Source organism: Pogona vitticeps, chromosome 4 (assembly GCF_051106095.1).
Source record: "Pogona vitticeps strain Pit_001003342236 chromosome 4, PviZW2.1, whole genome shotgun sequence".
Taxonomy (NCBI): Eukaryota; Metazoa; Chordata; class Lepidosauria; order Squamata; family Agamidae; genus Pogona; species Pogona vitticeps.
The window spans coordinates 2758586-2775865 of NC_135786.1; the positions used below are offsets into that span (position 1 = coordinate 2758586).

Here is a 17280-nt window from a genome sequence, read left to right on the forward strand (position 1 = left end):
AGAGGTTCTTTAAGACCCACAGAGTTGTGGAAGGCTTCCTGACGCCTTTAGTTTTGTGTGTCTGCTTTCTTGCTGTCCCCACCCTAGAATTGCCGTGTTTTCTACCCGTTTTTGTTGGGGAAGGTCTTCAACCACGCTGCGTGTGCAAACTGGAACTTCAAGGAACTTCTTGGAGGGTTTTGCAACCTCCGCGTGGTTTGCATGTCCGGCCCGTCTGGAGGCTGTGCAGCGGGAGACATAAATTTCAGGAAACTCCCTGCAAGACACATCTGAGTGTAGATTTGGGAGGCAGGATGAAGCGAACCGCTTCCTGCCCCGTCGGAGAGCAGATCTGTCTGCAAGCCAGCAGGACAGGAAGGGGAAGAGTCTGCAGCCAGGCCTGTTCTGAAGATGTTTGTTGGCAATAAAAATACAAAGTGTGTTATGGGGGGGGCGGGAAGGGGGGAGCGCAGAGGAGAATAGCTTTCCGAAAACAAAGATTCCTGTTTGGGGAAGGGAGGCGAAAGCCAGTCCTCATTGTTCAAGCACCAAGGAATGGCCTCTTAGACACGACCGACCGGGCTCATCAGGAAAAGGATGGGGAAATGACAAGCAAGTTTTTTTCGTCCTTCTCCATTTTAGAAGGTGGTGTGGCGCTCTTACTGCCCAAGAGAAAAGAGACCCGAAGCCACAGAAAGTGAACATGTTTGGGTTGTGGTTGTGGTGTTTTTTCTTTTAAAAGGGGGGGGAGAGAGAGAGCTTGAACCGGCCATTGAGTTGTTGGCTTGGGATGAACGGTTTAGAGAAGAGGAGGCGGCATGGATGTTTCTGCCCTTGCCAAGCCAAGAAAGAGGGCAGAGGATCTGGGAAGCCTTACGAGGGTCCTCTGGGTGTCGTCCCAAACATCTGGAGGGTGGTGGTGGTGGAAGGTGCCACATCTGGTTTATAAAATCATGAGCTGTGCGGTAGAGAGTGCACATGGAGGACGGTGGAAAACCAGTGGAAGGAAGCCTTATTATTGAGCGGTAACTGCCATGCCTGGGTTCCATTCCTGACTATTTGTGGGCAGGCAACGGCTTACAGAAGGTGGTGGCTCTGTGGCAGGCTGTGTGTTTGTGCGTCTCTCTCTCTCTCTCTCTCTCTTTCTTGTCCTTCCTTTTGAGTTGCCCGGGGCGATGCTGTTCTGACTCAAAAGACAGGTCCGTTAAACTTGATGCTTTGGAACGGGGTCCCTTTGCCGTGTGTGTGTGTGTGTGTGTGTGTGTGTGTGTGTGTGTGTGTGTGTGTGTGTGTGTGTGTGTGTGTGTGTGTGTGTGTGTGTGTGTGTGTGTGTACGCGCACACACTCCTTTTAGGGAAGGGGTCCCTTCTCTGTTCCTTCAGCCCCATAACAACTGCCTTTGTGGCAGTGCTGATGATTTGGAAATCTCGTGGGCTGACCTTTCCGCCTCTGGAAGCGATCCAAGGCCTGTGTCTTAAAGCCCAGTGAAGGTTTGGGAGGAAGGAGTGACTGGGGGTGGGTGGGATGGTGGGAGAGAGGAGAGGGGAGAGAAAAAAGGGGGAACGAATGCACGCAAGAGAATGGCTGCGGGAGTGGGAGACAGGAATGCGATCGGTGCCATAGGAAGGGCTGCCGAGATGCCAGGCGGAGCCGTCCGTGACCTTTGAAAAGGGTGTGTTTGTTCCCCTTCTAGAAAATAAGAAGCCATGGCTAGAGCATTGTTCAGCCGAGAGAGAGAGAGAGAGAGAGAGAGAGAGAGAGAGAGAGAGAGAGAGAGAGAGAGAGAGAGAGAGAGAGAGCGGCAGGAACACCCACACACGGTCACCGGAGGAGGAGTGGGCAGAAAACCTCTCCTGCATTCCAAAGGCACTTTTCCTGTCCTCCGTGCTCCTTACGGGAGACGCTCCCCGTCACGCGCCCACCTCCCATCCATTTGCTCCTCTTTCATCTTTTCCTGCCGAGACCCGATTGCTCCCCTGCCTCTAGCAGCCGATCACAGATCCGGAGCATTTAGGAGACCGTGAGCAGCGCAAAAGGCCGGCAGTCCCCCCCCACACACACACCGTGTTTCTTTTGCCTCCCAGTGTGTTAAGAATCGGGCGTTTGTTTGAAGGCTTGGGAACGGGCGGTTGGATCACCAGAAAAGCGTGGCCTTGGAGGATCAGGCCAAAGGGCCTCTCGGCTCTTTCGGGCGTCTGGATTTCCGGCAGTGGGTGGCCTCGGAGCAGTTCCGTACCAGTTTTTGCTGCAGGTACTCTCGGTTTTGGGGTGGAACATCAGAAATGGCTGGGTGGCTCAGTGGTTTAGGTCTCTGGCTGTGGAGCCAGAGGTTGGGGGTTTGATTCCGCTCCGTGTGCCTCCTTGACTTAAGAGCTAGACTCAGTGATCCATAAGATCCCTTCCAACTCCACAGTTCTAAGATGACGGCAACGATGATGATCATGCATTGAGTACAGACGTGTTTAACAACCTAAGCAGCAGAGATTGGACAGTTTGAGACCACAACTCCCAGAATCCCCAGCCAGTGTGGCCAAGGGGGGATTCTGGCACTCACGTTTCCATGCTCTGTAGCCCATGTGCTTTTCCACTGGAAGCCCTACGGCTCCCCGGTATGTCCAGAAGGAGCCCCCTTGTCTTGCACATTGTGTGCATGATCCGTGTTCGCCAGCCGCATTGCACTCATGGCAAGCAGAGACCAGTTGCTCTCCTGCATAAGGTGTGGATTCTTCCCACTCCCACTGTTCTGGGATGGGTCGCATTCTGTCATTCAGGACCATCATCTGGTGGTCTCTCTCTCTTACTCTCCCTTTTTGTGTGTGGGAAGAACCAGGTTCTCTCAAGAGAGACCAAAAGGTCCGTCAAGCGGCCAACGCCCCGTGGCGCCTTCGCCCAACGCTTCTAGCCTTGGGGTCACGTGAATGCCTGAAAGGGGGGAACGAGCGCCAAGGGGTCCTGGGTCAAAACTTCTCCCGGCGGCCTGAGGCCAGCCACTCTTCGCCTGGCCCATTTCTCTTTACCGCTCTGTGACGGCAGGGTTGTGAGACCAGGCTGGTCTGACAAAGTTGTTGCGAGATTATGGTGATAATGGATGGGAAGTGCTCGGAGCAGTTGGAAATAGCATTAAATATTAGCATAACCATCAGTAAAAAATAATTTGTTAAATTGGATTTTAATAGCATTATAATGGAGACATTTTATATGCATTTGCTAATTTAACTCTGTTTCTCTCTCATTTATATATCCTATTGGTGCTGGGGCGGCCAGGTTAGCCTTCCATCTTTTGGGCACGAGACGTCACGCCCTGTGTGATTTGTGTTTCGATGCAAAACACATTGTGTGCCATCCCCCCCCCCCCCCCAGTATTGTTGCTTCACAACTTGAGGGTTGTACTTATGGCCTGCCTGAAGTCTCAGCCTTGCCTAGTCAGGCAGAGGTGGCCATGATCCGCTTACCTTTCCTTCTGCCATTCTCACCTCCGGGGGCTTGGCTTGGCTGGGTTGCTCCTTGCACACCTGAAAGGGCACCACCCCTTTCCGATCTGTCCTGGGAGCGCCGTTTAAGGGGAGGGGGAGAATCGATGGGGGTGGCATGAAGAGATCTGAGTGCTGTGCATGCTAGAGGGAAAGACTACAGAGCCCATGAGCAGCAGGCAGGACCCAGAATCCCCAGGCTTCGTGGCCTTTTGCCTTTCCGCAGCAAAGCTCCTGTCGCCGTCTTTTGGTTTGCTCCCTGCTTCTGGCCGCTCCTCTTCTGCCCGGCCTGGTTGCCCAACCAATGCAGCCGGACTTGGACATGGCGTGGGGGGGGGGGCTTTGAGGAGGGAGGGGTGAATGCCAAGCAGGGCAAAAAACCATCTGTCCCTGGAAGCAGGCCTGGTCTAATTGTCCTTAATTATGGTCCATGCCGTTCCTCATCTTGGAGTCTTCAAACAGGAAGCCCCAGCGGGAAATGGGCTTCTTTGAGGAAGTCTGGAGCCAGAGTTGTGTGTGTATTTTGGGGGGGGGGTGAATGGGGGAGAGGGAGTTGGAGGGATGGGTGAGGAGGACAGTTCCCCCCCCCCCGCTTGCATCTTTTAACCCCTTCCTTGCCTCTTTTCCAGGATGAGACGTCAGTGAGCAGTGAGGATTTTGATATGAGCGACTCCACATGGATGTCAGCTGACCAGCATCTTAACTCCAGTTTGAGTCCAAGCCAGGAGGAAGGCATGCGCAGCCCACAGAATATCCAGAGTCAGGAGGACGGTGAGTGACTCTTAAGGACTCTTCTTTCAGCTGGGAAGTGGTGGGGAGGCGGGTTTGGGTGTGGGTGACTGCGCCCCGTTCTGATCAGGTCCCCCCCCCACTTACAGGAGGGGCTGTGTTTGTGCGTCTCTGAGGACTGGAAAGTGGGTCCAGCTGTTGGAAAGGTGGAAAGTACACGTTCTGCACCTCTGGTGGACGGGACGCCCTTTGCCTGCAGGCCGAGGGCAGCCGATTCTGCCGGGTGGATGAGGGAGAGGGCTACCTTGGCACCCGATATAATTCCCTGAAGATCGCTCTGAAGGTGGTTCGGTCACTCTTCCCCTGAACTATTACTCAGTGGATTATGCTGTAAACTCTGAGGTGTATGTGTCAATTGCAGGATAAAGTACAGGATAAAGAGGGAGGGAGAGACGGAAGGAGGTACCCCAGCAATGCTGAATTGTGCCAGTTCAGCCTATAGGCAAGGAATGTCCTTTTTAAGTACATAGAGAGAGTGTGTGTAAGATAGGATTTTCACTAGCGGTTGTGCAGGCAGTCTGCAGCACTAATTGAGTGACCACTTCATCCTTCATTTTTTTAAATACACCAGATCATAGCTGTTGTTTAAATTTGGAGAAGTCTGGATATGACCTTAAGCGTTAAGACCTTAAGTTATCCTGGAAATTAGTCGTTCTACAGTTTTAATCTCAAAGTGTGTGTGTTTGTGTTTTCACTTGTCAAGAAAACTCATAAAAGGACCTGTTTCTGCTTTTGACCGTCTCCCTTGGGCCACTTCTGTGGGTGCCTTACCTGTTTATAGCCTCTTTCAGAAATCCCATTTCCTCGTATAGACTCTGTCGCTTGGTGGCCTGATGCTACCCAAGGGCCCGTTCTCCAAGTCTTTGGGCCATCCTATTAACCCCAAGCGGGTCTGCGTGTGGAAGGAGAGCCAACAGGGGGCCAGCCTGGCCTCCAGTGGGAGGGAGTTCCAAAGGCAGGGAGCAACCGCAGAGGAGGCCCTGTCCCGGGGGTGGTGGAGGAAATTCTGGGCTTGGTAGTTTGGAAGGAGGTAGCTTCCCTAAGTCCCTGAATAGCAGTCCTTCTCAGGAGGCAGCTGTAACCAGCTGGTTGGGTTTGTGCAGGAGGAGGAACCTTGGGGAAGGGGGAGTACAGGTCATTGAGGAAAGGTCAAAGGTGAGCTGTGGGGGGGGGGCGGGCGGGTGGAGGCCCCGCCGGGAAGGGGAGGTGTTGCGAGAGCTCTGCCAAACGAACGAACGAACGGGTTCGCTCCCAAGAGCAAATACAGGCGGGTGGTGGAAGGCGGGGAGTTTGGGTCGAAGTTCACCTCCCTGGCATGTGTGGGCAGAGCTGGCGGGAGTGACTCTTGCTCCGGTTTCCTGGAGCGCTTGAATCCCTTCTTGTCCCCGGAGGGAGGGAGGGGTCCGGGAGGGAAGGCTGCTCGGTCCCCAGGATCCCCCAGCGCTGGCCCGGGCGGCTGATCTGACCGAGGGGGACGGGGAGGCAGAGCCTGCCTTCGGAAGAACAGCCTGCCTGTGTGGAGGCAAGAAAGCCCTATTGTCGTGTCGGAGGGCTCTGCTCCCGGGCAGAAAGCCACAGGAGGAGGAGGAGGAGGAGGAGGATGGAGAAAAAGGCTCCAGAGTCTCCCTTCCCCGCGGGGGAGCCCTCCTTTGACCACAGCTTTTGCCGGCTGGCTCCGAGACCTCCGAGACCTTCCCGGCAGCCTTCGGATCCTGTCTTTTCCTGGCCCCGGAAATAAAAGGAACTCCTCCTGAGGGACCGGTGGAGGGAGTGAATGAATCAAGACTGAAAGGAAAGAAAGAAAGAAGGAAGGAAGGAAGACAGAGAGGGAGGGAGGGAGGCAGGTCCTCAGACAGGCCCCCGCTGCCTGCAAGCCACCATCGTCCTGGACGTCCCCCGCCCAGCGTGTGGTGGCCCAGGGGGTGCCGGACGAGGCTGCTCCAGTTGGCAGTACGAGGGGGGCTTTTATTTGAGATCCTGCAGAGGAGGGGTGTGTGTGTGCTCAAGGCTTTCTCTGCCTTAGGGAGGGTCAGCAGAGGCAGTGCCCTGGCGAGGGGATCCCCACCGCTGGGGAGGAAATCTGGGCCCGAGGGAGGAGGATGGAAAGGCCCCCTTACCATCCTGCACCAAAAGGCTGGCTAGCTTTCCCTTCCCGGTCCGGGCGGAATACCAGAAATGACTAGACCCGTGGCAGCAGAGCAGTCCGTGGCTGACCCTGGCCTCTGCTCCAACTTGGCCACCAAATTCCCAAGCCGCCCTTGCAGGACGCTGGGGCCTCACCAGTTCTCCTCTTAGCTCCTAACTTAGCATGGAAGAAGGGAGTGCATGGATCCTTCCTGACCTTGAATGGGCGGGGAGGCACTGCAAGATTACAGACCAGCAGTTTTACCCTGGGGGCTTGCATTCCAATGGAGAAGGAAGCAGAAGGGGTATGTGTGTGTTATTGTGAGCCTTGTTTACATGCCCTGAGTGTGGCTGCGGCAGCTTTATTTGCAAGGCCCCCTTTTAGTCCCTGGTCCCAGGGTCTCTGTTACAGTTTTGTAGGTTGACATGTGAGGTTTAGAGGAAAGCAAAGAGATGGAAAAGCTCACAGCGGGACACCCATGCCTGCTTCTTCTGCTCTGCCTTTCCCAAATGTTTGGGCTGCTCTGCCTGAGGCTTCAAAGTGGGACCCGGAAGCTTTGCAGACGCGGGACCCACGGAGTTTGGACCGGAGAAGGGGCCGAACCCAGGGAAAGGACGGCGAACAGGCTGCCCCAAAGCGGGAAGCCAGAGGAGAGAGTAGAGGAAACGGCTGTGGGAGGCAACGCCAGGGAGCAGCGCTCCGGAGAGGGTGGGTGGAGGGGGAGAGAGAGAATAAGAGACATGCACACACGCACACACACAGACGGACAGATGTCTTGGTGTCTGGAATACACTGAAAGCCTTTCAGTTGGATGCTCGTTGGTTGGGTTTGTGGCTGGAGGGTTAAGACTGGACTCCCAGGGAGCCCAAATTCAAGTTCCACCTGTGCGGTGAGGTCTCTCTTGACCTCCACTCTCTGAGAAGGAACCTGGGTGATAAAAGTCCTCTCGGCACAATCCTAATAAACTCAAAGTCATTGTGGTTTCCTGCTGGCCCATTCTATTTGAAATTTGTGAAGTATTTTATCAACAAAAAAAGCAAAGTGTGCTTCTTATATACCTCCCCATAGTGTTTAAAGAGGTTTAAAATTCAATTGTCCCCCCCCTTCCCTCCAGCAAGCTGGGTACTCCATTTATTAACCTCAGAAGGATGGAAGGCTGAGTGAACCTCAAGAGCCAGCTACCTGGGATTGAACTCTTGGGTCTTGAGTAGAGTTTTGGCTGCAGTACTGCAGTTTGACCACTGTGCCACGAGGCTGTGAAATACTGCACAGGCTCTGAATTTATTGGTGTGTTTTTTAAACGCAGGATAATGCCTTTTTTAAAAGAGCCCAGTGCAAACAGTTCATGCATCAGATCTAAATTTTAGCATAAATAACTGTGAATGGATAGCAGCAATGCAGTTAAACAAACTTTCCGGTCTTCTTTTGAGCGAGGCAGTTTGGAGTGGGTGATGATGCCAGAAAGAGAACGCTTTGCCGTTTGATGATGATATGGGGCATTATCAGGGACTGCCCTTTCCCTGCCCTGTTGTGGGGTGGCGAGGGGGGTGTAAGCCCTGGTCGTTTTATTTTCTCCAAAGGCTGTACCTGGGGGTCGCGCCCCGGCAGCCCTTCCAAAGTGATGGAGCCCTAAGGTGATGATCTTCATGGGATAGCCGGCTGATGGTTGGGGCTTTGGGCTTTGCTGTCTTAAGGCCACCACTTGGATGGTTTTGCAGTCGAGCTGCCCTGAACTTTGAGGAAGAAGAAAAAGGGGTCAGACTTTCTGGCCAACGAGAGGGTCTCTCAGGCGCAGAAATGCTGAACGAGTTACTGCGCATCGGGCATTTGTTGGAAAGGATCTGTTTATTATTTTTTCCAGTCTTCTTTATTTGAATGATAATGCTTTGGAAGGATTGCAAGGGGAAGGTTAAAACATAAAGAATAGAGCCATACGGCGTGAAAATATAATGCAGGACAGAATAAAAGTAGCGACAGAATTAAGAGAAAGTGGATGGTTTTAAAAGGAAGGGTTTCCGTTATTGGCTGTGGAAGGAGCTCTGGTGGCGGGGGGGGGGGAGAGGCAAGTACCTGGTGTCACACACACACACACACACACACACACACACACACACACACACACGTGTGTGCGCACTCCACCAGTGCATACACAGATCAACACAATCCCTCTGACAGCTCTACAGGATAATTAATTAATTAATTGATTGATTGATTGATTGATTGATTGATTGATTGATTGATTAATTAATTAATTAATTAATTAATTAATTAATTAATATCCCGCCTATCTGGTCTTGCGACCACTCTAGGCGGCTTCCAAATAAGAGTATGTTTTACTGTAATGCTTCCCGTTGTCCTCCGTGATGGATCCTCATCTGATGAAATTCATTCGCTGTCCTGTCCTTTTCTCTCTCTCTCTCTCTCTCTCTCCAGAGGATCCATTTTTGGGAAAGGAGGTGGGGAAGCAAAGCCAGCTCATTCTGGCCCTGAGCCCATATCCCATTATAAGCCAGTGGGGGAAGCAAAAATGACCGGAGAGCAATCCGCTTTGAACCAAGGGTGCTTTCAGGCGGATCTTGCTCCTCCGCACAGCTTTGCTATCTTTTCCTCCTTAACAAGTTTCAGAAGGATGATGGGTAGATGATGAAGCCACTCTTCCCCCCCCCCCCCAATAAAGCTCCAACGTTTGAGGCAGCACTTGATAAAAGGCTGCATCTGGGAGCACAGCCTAGTCCATTCTACTTCCGAGGGAAGGGCAGACACAGCCCCGTGCTCAGAAAGGGGCAGCCGTGGATCACAGAAATTTTCCCCCACCTTCCCCCCCTTTTTTTAAAGGGATGTCCTGTGGCATGAAGCTACCTCTGACTTGTGGTGGCCTCAGTAGGGGGTTTGAGGGATGTGAGATGTTCAAGGAATGGTCCCCCCCCCTCACACACACACACCCTAAGGAGTTTTTCCTGAGGAGAGAGGATTTGAACCCAGAGATCCCGAGTTCTAGTCTGACACACTGCTTGCAGTGGTCAACTGCTGCTAAAAAGATTGCACATGTTTGCAGAGAGTTGTTTTTTTTAATAGTTTTTGCAAACAATTTCAGAGGTCTTCAGGATGTTGCAAGGAAGAGCAATAAAAATGCCAGTTGACACCGCATGACACCCCCCATGCGACCCTGACGGTTTTGCAAAAATGTACGGCAATCTTCTACATTGGCTCGGGCATGTCGTGAGAATGGCTGATGGTCGGATTGCAAAAGATCTCCTGTATGGAGAATGAGTGCAGGAAAATTGCCCCAGAGGGAGACCCCAGTTGTGATACAAGGAGATCTGCAAGCGGGATCTGAAGGCCTTAGGAATGGACCTCAACAGATGGGAAACCCTGACATCTGAACGTTCAGCCTGGAGGCAGGCAGTGCATCAGGGCCTCTCCCATTTTGAATAAGAGACTCTTGTCCAGCAGGCCGAGGCAAAGAGGCCATCACGAAACAAGCAAAACCAGGGAGCTGGACAGGGGACAGATTGTATTTGTCTTCAGTGTGGAAGGGATGGTCACTCTCGAATTGGCCTTCTCAGCCACACCAGACGCTGTTCCATTCTCATACTCAGCTGAAACACGGGCACTGGTGTCCATTACCGGCAGCTCAATTTGCTGTGAGTCTTCCTGAGAACAACAGCATGAGGCCATGGGGATACATAAATTAATGAATTATGCATTGATCCGATTGCCGAAGGAGTGCCCAAAGGAGATCTCAGGTGTGTCACCTGCACGAGATGCAGGCCAAGCTTTCTGGGGTTGCCCCAACATTGGAAGGCAGAGACCCACCGGGTTAGACCCACATTCCCCAACGTGATGCATAAAGAACGGCTTGGCTGTCAGAGACGCTGAAATGCCTGGGGTGGGTTGGCGTAACTCGGCCAACAAACAGACTCTCCCCTCCAACCCCCCAAAAATGTTGCATTGCTTCTGGTTAGCTCTCATTCGTAATAGTTACCTTGGGAATGGGTGTATATGTGCATAGTGGTGCGTAAACCAGTTTTACGTAGAAATAATAGTAATAATAATGACAACATTAGAGCAACCCAAAAATTGCAATATTAAGAACAGCCTATATAGCATGTTGATATTTAACAAGATAGGTTTTGGGTTAAAACTTTTATTTGTTATGGCATGCCTGTCAATGTTTTTATAATTTTGATTGACTGTGCCTAGTGTTTTTGAATAATAATGAGGGGTTTTTGAGTCATCATTGCCATCATCATCACTGTCTTGGAACTGCAGAACTGGAAGGGACCCTGTGGATGATGGCCGCATCAGGGAGACCCAGGGGAGGGAACTGAACTCCCAGCCTGCTGCCAGATATACCCTGTTTCCCTGAAAATAAGCCCTAAACTGAAAGTAAGACCTAGCAGGATCTTTCAGGATGCTCGCCATGTAGGCTCTACCCCAAAAATTAAGCCCCAGTGAAGGGAAACCCCGCCCTCCACTACTGTGCGGCAACCAGAAGAAGTTGGCAGGACTGTATTTGAATAAATATAGATGGTTGTACATGACAAAAATAAAACATCCCCTGAAAATAAGCCCTAATGCATTTTTTTGGAGCAAACATTAATATAAGACCTTTTACAGTGGTGCCTCGCATAGCGAGGTTAATCCGTTCCGGATTAACCATCGCTATGAGAAACATCGCTGAACGGAACAAAAAAAACCATGAAAACGCATTAAACTTGGTTTAATGCGTTCCAATGGGCCCTAAACTTGCTGTTGAGCGAAGCTTCTCCATAGGGGCGGCCATTTTCGCGCCCTCGCAAAGCGGAGGGAAAAGCTGCGGCGGCCATTTTGGAACCGCCGATCAGCTGTTCTCCCCCACTTCGTTGTGCGAAAATCGCTAAGCGAATCACTTAGCGATCGTCGCACAGCGAAAAAACGCCATAGGGGCCATCGCTGAGCGAACGCTCCAGCGATGGCCTGGACCCCCTCGCTATGCGAATTCATCGCTCAACGGAGCGATCGCTAAGCGAGGCACCACTGTATTTTCAGGGAAACACGTTACCCAAGCCACTGAGCGATCCATAAAAGAGCATCAAGCTTTAAGCCGTCTTTCAAGAAAGGCAACAGTACCCAAAGGGAAAGAACAGAAGTTGCTGGGGGATTTTTTGTTTGTTTGTTCTAGTACGGGGGGGGGGAGGGGGAAAGAGTCCTGCTGGTCTAAGTGGATGCTGGCCAGGGTCTCTGCTCTCTCTCCCCCCCACCCCATCCCCGTCTCCTGCTCTGGCATGCCAAGGGGAAGTAACCCCTGACCATGTTAGGTGGAGCCGCGCTCTTTAGGTTGCATCTCCCAGTATGCAAATCGGAGCCCCAGGTGAGGCCGGATTCTGCATTCAGCGGGGATGATGGAAATCAAGCCCATTTGCTTTGAAAACGGGCAGGTTATGGAGGCAGGATAAATTACACAGGGGTGTGTGTGTGTGTGGTTTTTTTTTGGCGTGGCTGAGGGGAGGAGGGAGAGTTGCTCAGGGAGACTCAAAGGGGCATTATCATGGAGTGAAGAATAGCGTACTTTCATTTCATATACTTCTGACTTTCCATGAAAAAGCTGCTGACGGTGAGGGTTTACAGCCCAGTACGGTCTTGCACGCAGAACAAGCCACGTGTGTGTGTGAGAGGGGGGGGAGGCTTCGGTGGTGCGTCTCTGATACGGCATTTTGTGCGAGCCCGCCCACCCATGTGCAAGGGCCGTGCCCACACGAGGGGGAAAGGGTGGGCATGGCACGCAAAGCAGGAGGCCTGGCAGGACTGGCCTCGCCTCTTGGGATCAGGGCCCGACATGCCTTGGGCTGAGGGCGAGAGGCTGGTTTCTAGCCTCAGTTGAATGCCCCTCCTGTTCGCGCCTTCAAGGAAAAGGAGGCTGAGATTTCACCTGCAAGGTAAAAACGAGCCCGCCCAAGTGTTAAGATCATTGGGGCAGGCCTTGTTCAAGGTTGCACCACCCTCACAGGTACGCTTGGTGGGACACGGGAGAGGGCCTTCTCTGTGGCTGCTCCCAGACTCTGGAACTCCCTCCCACTGGAAGCCCGCCTGGCCACCTCTTGGCTGTCCTTCCCTTGTTTTCAGGCAGGCTTTCCCTTTGTGCCTGGCTGTCTGGGAGACAATAACCAGGATGGTTTATATTTTGTTGCTTTGAGATCTCTTCTCTTTTTGTCGGCTTTTGTCTGACATTTTTAATGTCAACGTTATTAATTCTTCTTTGCTGTTTGAAGTTTAAGAAGAGGGATCCACGTTAGTCTGTGCTGGCGTTATCAGGCAAAAAGCAAAAGCAAATAAAGCAGACAAAAATTCCTCCGTCTGAGGAGGTGGACGTGATCCGCGAAAGCTCACGTTAAAATACTGCAGTTGATCTTTAAGGTCCCACAATGCTTTTGCCTTCTTTGTGGGTTGTTGTTGTTGTTGTTTATTTAATATTTGAATTGTTTACTCTTTTTAGCTTTTGATAATTGTGTTTTTAGTAGTGTAATTCATGTCGGGTGCTTTTTTTAGGAGAAAGGCAGAGGAAAAATATAATGAATTAACAAGGTTTCCATCGATGCTGAGCCAGGAAGGAGCCCCGACTGGACTGCATCTTGGAGGAAGGGGGTCCAAGGGATGCCTCCGGGGGGGGGGGGGGAAACACGTCTCTTCCCCGCTGCTCTGTTGGGTCTCTGCTTGTGAATCTGGGGCAGGAGCCTAGTGGCCAGAGTGCAGGTGGGCCGGGGGGGGTCTCCTCCTGTGCTTGGACGGCTCTCCTTCTCTCACTCGAGGGCTGCCCAGGCAGTCTCTCCCCCTTCCTCTCCCCTCCCCACTCCCCCCCCTGCGTGCGCTTGTCCCTTCTTTCTGTCCCTGAATAATTCATGGCTCTTTGCATCTTGCTGGCTGCTGTTGCAGGGAGAGGTTCGGGCGGGATGGATGCTTTGGGAGTGCCAGGTCTCTCGCTCCCCAGCCGGACCAAGTCTGGAACTAGGCCAAGGGCGGGGGGGGGGGGTGTGACATATCCCAGTAGGTCTGGGTCTGCCACCAAATCAATGTGACAAACCCAGACCTACTGGGATATGTCACACAGTTACACTAAGCTGCCACCAACCATTCCCTGTAAGAAGTCACACAGACCAGGGATGGATTTTTAAACAATAAAAGAATAAGGTTTATTTTAAATACACACAGGGAAAAATAAACAATCAGGTGAATAGATAAAGTAACGTGGCTTATTCTCACACATACAAGCATACAGTTTGGTTCACCCAGAACCCTTAACTTGAAGCACAGACCCTGAACCTATCAGTTCTGGCTAACCAACAGACACCTGAACCTATCAGGTTGGTACTCTGACACACAGAAGTACCCTGTCTGACACACAGACTCCCACAACAGCTCCTTCTTCCCAGCTGCTGCTTCGTCACCTCCCAGTGTCTCTCAGCATCTCTCACTCACCACACAGGCATCACATATTTATACAGTACAGCCCCTCCTCCTGATGTCCCGCCTTCCACTCCCCATAGGATGGAACTTTCCCTCCAAACCCATGACAGACAGGTAACATCAGTGCTGTATGTAACACCTCCCCTCTTTATAAGTTGTTTTGTAGGGGGAAAGCTAAGGTGCTTTTCACCAAAAAACAACCTTGATAAAACATACAAAAACATTTATACATACCATATATACTTACTCATACTTACATTCTAAGTTAAACCATAGCAAATAGGCATTTAAACATTTACCATATACATTACATCAATTTACCTTTATTCATACAAACCATGTTCAAAAAAACAGGTACATTTAACTTTTTGTCATCATTATATACACATAGTCCATGTTTCTTTCGCCGTCTTCATTCTTCAGGTCTTCTTGATAAGGCGTCAGCAACACAGTTCACTGACCCTCTGACCACCTTCACTTCAAAGTCATAGTCCTGTAGGTTTAAAGCCCACCTCATAAGTTTGCTATTGTGGGTTTTCATTGTCTTTAACCATTGCAATGGTGAATGGTCAGTACACAGAATAAAATGTCTTCCCCAGATGTAAGGCTTGGCCTTCTGGATCGCGTAGACTATGGCCAAACACTCCTTCTCCACGGTTGCCAAATGTCTCTCACCTTTTTGAAGTTTCCTACTCAGGTAGGACACTGGATGCTGGTCACCATTCTCATCCTCCTGGCACAGAACTGCTCTGATGAGGGATCCTAGGCCAGGATCCAGCAATTAAGACACGGAGACAAGTGTCATGAACCAAAAGCTCTCCCTCACCCAAGTGAGAGGTTTATTTTATAGTACAAAGTAAACAATACTACATCTAGTAAGCAATGCTAACGAGCAGGTGCGTTATCAATGTTTTGTCTTCATGCAAGGCCTTGGCTCCAGATAAAGGCAAGATGATCTAATTGTTTTCTGGCTACTGAATCAGGGTCAACATGACCTTTCCAGACGTGGTTTGCCAGCGACCTAGATGAGGTCACATCTCCCCCTTTTCTTTAGCCGTTGATAATAAACCTGTCGAGGTGATAATGGTTTTGTTTTGGAGCATGAAGACATGAAAAGATTGAGTAAATTTGGCAGGCATTGCAAGAAGCAGCAAAAGGCAATTAAAATGAACCCAGACATGATAAGCCATTGCACTACCTTTCGAATCCAGCCCACAGGTAACCAGCTCCAGAGAGCATCCCACCATGCTGGACCGATTTGCTCTTTGATAGAGGCTGCATAACTTTTTAGAGTGTTGATCTGTTGTTGAATTCTATGACTGTTGTCTGTTAGATTAAAGCAACACATTTCCTTTATGGCTTCACAGCCCAAATGCTGTTGTAATAATAGATAATCAATAGCAGCCCGATTGTCCAAAATGGCTTGTCGCAGTTCCTGCTGTTCAGTTGCCAATAAACTGATAGCAGTTGAAGTAGTATTAATGGTTTTTGCTAATAAGCAGGCAATTCGTGCAGTGTTGTGAGCATTTACTTTTACCATAGCTGGTAAGCCTACAAAGCTTAAAATAAGAGCAGAATATTCAGCTTTTGAGTATAAGATTACATTGTAATATGAGTGATGTTTCTGGTACAATTCCATTGGGGATTGCCAGGGTTCAGAACCCCCAAAAACCTTTGAGTGGGTACAGTTTATTATGCGGGCACATGTGTTATTGATAGCATTAGCAACATGAGGTGTAAGTACCTGAAATGCTTCTGCAGGCAGCTGTTGTTGAATAGGTCCCCAATTCGGTAGAGAGGAATATTGTATCTGTGACTCATTCATGAATTTACTTAATCCTGAGTCAGTACCAATATTGCCAGGGGCTTTACAGACTGGAACAAGACAAGTACTTAATACAAGCGATTGTACAAAAGCAGTGTATACAGTGTAAGTAGAAAGATACAAATAATACATATTAAAAATGGTTACATAGTAATTAAAATTCAGTTACATAGGAATTAAAATTAAATGCAGTGACAACGGCCGCCATGTAATTCTCAGGTGATGGTTCTGCCTGAATGGCTTCTAAAAGTCCTGCGGCCTGTGCCGATAAGTTCTTAAGAGCACCCCATGTCACAGGTGGCGGCTGAGGCTCCTGCTGTTGCCATCTCTGTTCCCTTGGTGTCATCCTGGGACTGTTCTGGCGTGAGATGAAGTCTGGGATTGGAGTGGTCAGATGTCAAGGCCACAACATGATGTGGTTGCACCGAGCTGGCACCCACAAGGGACCGTCTGGAGTGTCAACCGCCACGTAATCAGCCAACCTGGACCTGGAGGCTTCCGATAGCGAACTAAGGGTTGGACACCTAGAGTGTCTATGAACACAAGTGGTTAGTTTGGAAGAAAAAGGAACAAAGGATTTAATAAAAAGATAAAGGACAAAGCATTGATGAACTTTAAACGAACGTGGAAGCCTTTAATGGACTTTGTAGGTCTTTATTGGACTTTGTAGGTCTGTGACTGTAAATAAGAATGATGATATATAGATAAGGAGACCTTTAAAACTTTGAGTATGAACAATTATTAATGCAGTAACTATTGAAATGATTCTTAGAAGGAAGTGAAGAGAATTGATGCAAGAGTGAATTCTTTATACATGAGACCATGGATTCTTTATTCATGAGACCCATCCTTAGGGATAGTCCAGGGATAATCCAGGGATAATTCCCCCTTTTCTTTTAATTGTGCTAAGGCTGACTTAATACCAAAAGTATCCATGGGCCATAAGTGATTTGGCTCTAAACCATGTGGATTGGGATAAATACGTAAGTTCAATTTGACTAGCAATATTAAAGACTATTTACAATGAGATTGAATTCTTGTCTAGTGAATTAAGAAAGACTAAGATAGCAGCAGCCAACTTTGCTCTTTGAGTTGTTGTTTGCGGTCCTGTAAACTTGGATCTTTCAGAAACTTGTGAACACAGATAAAACCTGATCTTGTATTGTACAGTTAGCTGGCATGAAAAGAAAATTTAGATAGATCTCTCCCAATGTGGAATGTCCTAATTAGGGAGGTATTCAAACATTGTCACATATAGTATAACTCCTTAAAGCTTTAAGCACAAAAACGTGAGTGTGGTGTGTGAACAGCTATGTATAAACACTACAGCATTTCTTCAACCTATCTACTGGGCTTAGCTTATATACCCCTATAGGACCTAAATATGGAAAGATACATAACCAGAATTAGCTAATAAGCTCTATGTTTTACCATCAGCAGAACCATTGCAAAATCCATCTCTGCGCAATCAGTGAGTTATAAGCATCACCTTGTTTCCATTGCTAGGAGTGCATGAACACAGCAGACTGCTACAAGGAAAAAGGCAGAAAATGTTAAGGTACACAGAACTGTTGCATAGAAATATCTGGAGAATTAAATGTTAAATGTGTGCTTTCCACAATTTCTTGCCCTGTAGACTTAAAAAGAAA

General features: G+C 49.6%; 3 protein-coding genes across 6 annotated transcripts in view; all 3 read left to right on the forward strand.

Annotated features, from left to right (window-relative positions):
* LOC144588812 (uncharacterized) overlaps window positions 1–17280 on the forward strand; it is an 856730-nt gene that overhangs the window by 395213 nt on the left and 444237 nt on the right. The gene's annotated exons all lie outside the window — the stretch shown is intronic.
* LOC144588813 (uncharacterized) overlaps window positions 1–17280 on the forward strand; it is a 398202-nt gene that overhangs the window by 147051 nt on the left and 233871 nt on the right. The gene's annotated exons all lie outside the window — the stretch shown is intronic.
* NOL4L (nucleolar protein 4 like) overlaps window positions 1–17280 on the forward strand; it is a 144623-nt gene that overhangs the window by 100302 nt on the left and 27041 nt on the right. For 3 of the 4 annotated variants that reach the window (XM_072996607.2, XM_072996608.2, XM_072996609.2), the window contains one exon: window positions 4079–4220. In XM_072996607.2, coding sequence (XP_072852708.2) covers window positions 4079–4220 — 142 coding nt within the window. Of the gene's footprint in view, window positions 1–1495; window positions 2231–4078; window positions 4221–17280 lie in introns of those variants that run through there. The other variant, XM_020807871.3, reaches the window with a different exon arrangement.